Source organism: Rhamphochromis longiceps, linkage group LG11 (assembly GCF_057381845.1).
Source record: "Rhamphochromis longiceps isolate RC_006_pf linkage group LG11, R_longiceps_female_GT1.1, whole genome shotgun sequence".
Lineage (NCBI taxonomy): Eukaryota > Metazoa > Chordata > Actinopteri > Cichliformes > Cichlidae > Rhamphochromis > Rhamphochromis longiceps.
The window spans coordinates 39,441,501-39,447,500 of NC_140567.1; the positions used below are offsets into that span (position 1 = coordinate 39,441,501).

The window sequence follows — 6,000 nt, forward strand, 5'->3', positions numbered from 1 at the left end:
ATCACCCTATTAGAGCACTTCGCTCTCGCTCTGCAGGCCTACTTGTTGTTCCTAGAGTATTTAAAAGTAGAATGGGAGGCAGAGCCTTCAGTTTTCAGGCCCCTCTTCTGTGGAACCAGCTTCCAGTTTGGATTCAGGAGACAGACACTATCTCTACTTTCAAGATTAGGCTTCAAACTTTCCTTTTTGCTAAAGCATATAGTTAGGGCTGGACCAGGTGACCCTGAATCCTCCCTTAGTTATGCTGCAATAGACGTAGGCTGCCGGGGATTCCCATGATGCATTGAGTTTTTCCTTTCCAGTCACCTTTCTCACTCACTATGTGTTAACAGACCTCTCTGCACTGAATCATATCTGTTATTAACCTCTGTCTCTCTTCCACAGCATGTCTTTATCCTGTCTTCCTTCTCTCACCCCAACCAATCACAGCAGATGGCCCCGCCCCTCCCTCCCGGTACAAATCCTACCATGTGGATTCATGGATTTTTTTTTCACATTCTGTCTCTCACAGTTGAAGTGTACCTCTGGTGCAAATTACTGACCTCTGTCATCATTTTAGGTGGGGGAACTTGCACAATCGGTGGCTGACTAAATACTTTTTTGCCCCACTGTAGTTCTGGGCCCACTGCAGCCGTTTCTGCTGTGAGTGTTGGTTAAGGGTGGCCGAATAGAAGGTTTATGCACAACTGCAAGTCTCTGGAGGATCCTATAGCTTCATGTTCGCAGGCCTCCAGAGGCACCAGCAGATTCAAATATGTGTTTGCTGCTTTGTAATGGCATCATTGTGCCTTTACCTGCAGGAACCCATGTGTGCTCTGACTCAGCCAAGGTTTTCATTACGTGTCCAAGGCATTCAACTATTTTATGCTTTTCAGCAGCAGAGATCATTTTTCCTTCCTACGTTGCTTGAAAATGGTGGTCTGCTTAATAATGTGGAACATCCTTCTTTAGTAGTTTTCCTTTAATTGGGCTCAGCTGGCAAACTGATGATCACAGGTGTCCGAGATTGATTTCAGTCATCCAAAGAGCTCTGAGACACAATCCCATTTAATTGAAAAACAACTTATTTAATCTTTATGACACTTAAACACAATTTGCATAATAATTTGGAACGCGGTGTATAAAACATATTAGTAGGGCTGCAACGATACACAAAATTCCCGGTTCGATATTTTTTCGATACAAAAAAAAAAGTTCATGCCTTTTTAATTTGTCATTTATTAAAATTATAAATATATATTTTAACTCAAAAGTACAGTTTTTAAATTTAATGTTGCTGAAACAACAAAGTAATAAAATAATAAATATCTGAGGAATCCCTCATCTTTGGAAAAGAGAGTTTATTACAGAGAAATGGCTCTTTCAAAATAAAAGCTCTACTATACGCTTCTTCTGGGCTATATTCTCAGCAGCATATTAAACATATCAGGTCCCCATAAGGAGAATCCTGTGCTAACGGCTGTCTAAATGACTCGGGTAAAGTTAGTAGCATGCTGCTTGTTGTTTTTGTCTTTGCACTAGGATGATGTCGGAGTAAATGTGCAGTCATATTCGTTGTGTTCCCACTAGTGCTGTCAGCGTTAATCTGAAATGACGTTAACGCCACAACACGGCAAATCTCCGTTAACAAGTTACCGCCAATCGCCCCGTGCGTGGGGCTGGACGGCCAACACGTTAATGAGCTAACTGCGCTAACACACTAGCTCCCACCCATGTAATTGAGCATTGCATGGCACATCCAACATACTGTTTTACTTTAGTCCATGACGCGCTTACCTTCAGGGTCATACGTCACTTGAAAACCAAAATAATTCCAAACGCCAGATCTGAATGAGGGTGGGGGAGGTTCAGTTTGCCATGTTGCAAGGAGAGCTTAGCTTCTGTCTGCTAGCTTGCCCTGCGCTCAGTGAATCTGCGTTCGACTACTCCGCCTAGGCTGCACTGTCGAGCGCAGATCCACTGAGCGCTCAACACAGACAGCATCGTCAGAAGGACAGTTGATAAAATAAATTAAAAATGTTGTATTGTTCGATACATATGCGTACCGAACCGAAAGCACTGTATCGAACGGTTCAATATCCATACAAGTATCGTATGGATATTGTATTAATAACATGTTTCACAGTATCATTTATCAGTAATATTTCCTACAGGGTTTATAAAATTGCATTGAATATGTCTGTCATCACATTGACCTTTCTATTTTTATAGGTTGAGTTCATTTTATACACAATGCATAAATGTGCTTGGTTAGAGTTGATGTTCCATTCGAGAAGGTTTTAAGCTTCACTGGTGAGAGTGTCCAGATGATACATGCTGAGGGGAGATGAGAACATAGCAGGTTAATTGCATGCACGCTTACAATACACATATTAATCTAGTAGCAGGTCTGAGCGAAGGCCTAAGCGTCTTCTGCTTCAGTTTGAGACTGGCTGCAAAGTACTCTACTTAGGGATTAATGACGAGGGTCCAATTATTAGCTCTCAGAAAAGCTGAGACCTGAAGTTATTACCTTAAAAGGCAAGTAATGAAGAAAGGAGAAGTTATATGTCAGTTTATAGTTATTAGAAGTGTAGGTGATGAACCCTTGCCTGTACGGGTTGAACTGTTGCCCGTCTGTCACCAAGTATTTTTGAACTGTATTGACGTAGGTGTGATATTTTGTCCTATAAAACCAGAACCCAGTGTATTCTTGTCAGAGCAACACATTCTGTATGCTGATGGTTGGTTGTTCTCCTGTGATAATAAAACTCATCGTTTGATTGCACTTTTCCGGAGTCTCCGTCGTTTGTTGTCTGGTCTAAAGTTGATCGATCTCGCAACAACCCCTAATATTTAGTTATTTATCTTTTTTTCTTTGCTACATATTCCACATATCTTGCTTTGTATATTTAATGTCTTCAGTTTGTATCTACGATGTAAAAATGTAGTAAAAATAAAGAAAAAACATGAAATAAAAAGAGATTAATAACAAGTATGACTCAATGCAGAGAGGTCTATTAAGTCTATTAACTAGTGAGTGAAGAAGAAACACCCAATGCATCATGGGAATCCCCCGGCAGCCTACATCTATTGCAGCATAACTAAGGGAGGATTCAGGGTCACCTGGTCCAGCCCTAACTATATGCTTTAGCAAAAAGGAAAGTTTGAAGCCTGATCTTGAAAGTAGAGCGTGTCATGTATCACGTATGATGTATAAGGCAGTGAGGTTCATGTGGAGTCAGCTGCAGTCAGGAGAGTCTGGTTTCTTTGACCGACCTCCTCCTGGATACTGATGCCATACCTGGAAGGCTTCCTTGGCAATAGCGTCCTCACGGTCCCCGCGGCGCCACGGCTGGCGGTGTTCAGATTTCAGGCTGTCGGCGAACACGTCGAGATAGAAAAAGACGTACTGCTCGTGAGTGAGATTTTCCCGCCTGAACTCAACCATCAACTTCCTGAAGACGTCAGGAGAACAGCAGACGAAGACCACTGAGGAGGAGAGAGAGGAAGAGTCACAGATGAAGATCAGAGTCAGCCCACGGCGCAGCACAGACCTGTGGGTCGCCCCCCTCTGCCTTCATGGCTGAGCTCACCTGCTCCACACCTGTTCTAATGTTCACGCTGACAGACAAACACATCTGATTGTTTTCTTTCCTTCCTGCCTCAGTGTGAGTCAATGAGGTTTCACCTCTGCAGGGAAAACGCAGTCTGATTGGACAGTCAGCCTCCTAGTAGCTGCACTTTTGGTACTCCTACATCACCTCCATCTACAACTATCACCTTCCTCCATCACCCTCACACTTCCTGAGCTGGTGTTTCTCTAGAAAACACCCAGCACTGGTCTTCCACACACACACATATGGGCTCAAATTGTGGTCATAAATATTTTGTACTTGTAAATCAAGATTTGTATGTGTAAAAAGATTTGTGTGAACTTAGCCAAATAATCCGTGTGAAACTCTGCACTCAAGCTTCAAGTTACAAGTACGAATTGACCCTATTTTTCTTCCTTTTAGCTGATTGGTCAATGTCATGTCAATCACAAATGTAACTATCCAATCAGAGAACAGATGGGTTTGGCTGTTGGAGTGAGGCTTTTTTGAAGTGCAGGTCCTTAAAGGGTAATACAGTTTGAAGTTGGAGGATCTGTATATAAATGATCCCATAAGGCTCATACAAGCTAAGTATAAGCTAAGGATACAGTTGCGGTATACCAGTGTTCAGAAACACCTTTATTACTTTAGTATTACTTTAACACAAAATCAGGGTTGACCCAGGACCACTGCTATGAGTCACACTATGCAGCATGAAGGCCGTTTCACATCGGACGCGGCGTGCGCTGTGCTCACCGCTAACTAAGAGCGAACGATCCAGAATTTGTTGCGCTGGCTGCTGAGCTCTGCTTGTATATCGTTTTTTAGCGATCGCTCCAGGTGTGCTAGATGCACCTGATCCTTGTCATTTCAAAACATGTATCTCTCTGACTTTATCTCCTCTACGAGAGTTTGTGTTGTATTATGTTCAAATGTTTAATAAAAACGTATCGCTCATTCATAACGAGGAAAGCTTTGTAACTGTCCCAACTAGTGAAGAGTGCGTCGTTTCCACAACACTGCTTTCCCTCCGAGGTCGACAGCGCCTTTGAAAACGCTCTGGAGGTCCCTGTGTGAACACATCAACCTATGAGAAAGAGTTTACTTGGACACACACAGATGTTTTCCATCATGGTGAGGCGATAAGAGACGTGAAAGCGCATTTATCCTTCAAGGACCTGCAGCTCAAAAAAGCGCCCCTCTGACAGCGATCGTGGCTCAAGAGTTGGGAGTTCGCCTTGTAATCTGAAGGTTGCCGGTTCGAGCCCCGGCTTGGACAGTCTCGGTCGTTGTGTCCTTGGGCAAGACACTTCACCCGTTGCCTACTGGTGGTGGTCAGAGGGCCCGGTGGCGCCAGTGTCCGGCAGCCTCGCCTCTGTCAGTGCGCCCCAGGGCGGCTGTGGCTACAATGTAGCTGCCATCACCAGTGTGTGAATGGGTGGATGACTGAATGTGTAAAGCGCTTTGGGGTCCTTAGGGACTAGTAAAGCGCTATATAAATACAGGCCATTTACCATTTACCAAACCCATCTGTTCTCTGATTGGATAGTTACATTTGTGATTAACATGACATTGACCAATCAGCTGAAAGGAAGAAAAGTAGGGTCGAAATTCGTACTTCTAACTTGAAACTTGAGTGCAGTTTCACACGGATTTTTTGGCTAAGGTCAACAAACACGCTGACCAATGAAGTCCCAACGGCACTCCTTAGACTCAGGGGCGGAGCTACTGTGGTGGCATGGGGTGGCATGTGACACCCTAAAATAATGTACATAAGCTACATTTAACATTAAATATATAAATTGTAAAAATGAATGTATAACATAGCCCCACCCCTCACCCAATTAAAATGTGCCTCAGTCCATAGCATCAAAACAGCTTTCTTTCTTGTCAGTAGCAACGGACACCTATGATTGTGTCAGAGCAGATTTTGTAGATTTCAGCACAAGTGGTTGATTGTTACACTCTGGAAATGGAATGAAGGTGAGTGTTATTAACCCCAATAAATCATGAAAAACAAGGTTTACATTCTTGGTTTGATTTCTGCCATTTTGTGTAAATGTAAGTATGTAACAACTTTTATTTCTAATAAAAAGTGTAGAATGCACACAGTGGGCTTTCCTGTCAGTCCATGTCAGCAATGAGCCGCGTTCACAATGAGCAGCAGCTGTAACATGAGGGAGCAGGTAGGTAGGAGGACGCTGCAGGTGTGTTTGTGAGAACCTCTGTGAGGTCCTGAGGATGGTGGCTCAGGTGGAGCTGAAGGTTTATCAAACCACGATGGGCGTCAGGGCTCCTGACCCTGGGCTCAGGCGGGTTCGTTACCATGACCCAGGGTATGGCTCTGTGTGAGGTATGCATTCACGCCATCCATTAATCTTCTTCTGCTTGTCCGGGACCGGGTTGCGGGGGCAGCAGGCTCCAG

At 43.8% G+C, this 6,000-nt stretch overlaps 1 protein-coding gene across 4 annotated transcripts in view; it reads right to left on the reverse strand.

The window, feature by feature from the left end:
* The window catches only part of LOC146660045 (atrial natriuretic peptide receptor 1-like), a 62,495-nt gene that overhangs the window by 42,468 nt on the left and 14,027 nt on the right, over positions 1-6,000 (reverse strand). For all 4 annotated transcript variants that reach the window (XM_085424067.1, XM_085424064.1, XM_085424065.1 and 1 more), the window contains one exon: positions 3,284-3,471. In XM_085424067.1, the coding sequence (XP_085280193.1) occupies positions 3,284-3,471 (188 nt within the window). The remainder of the gene's footprint in view (positions 1-3,283; positions 3,472-6,000) is intronic.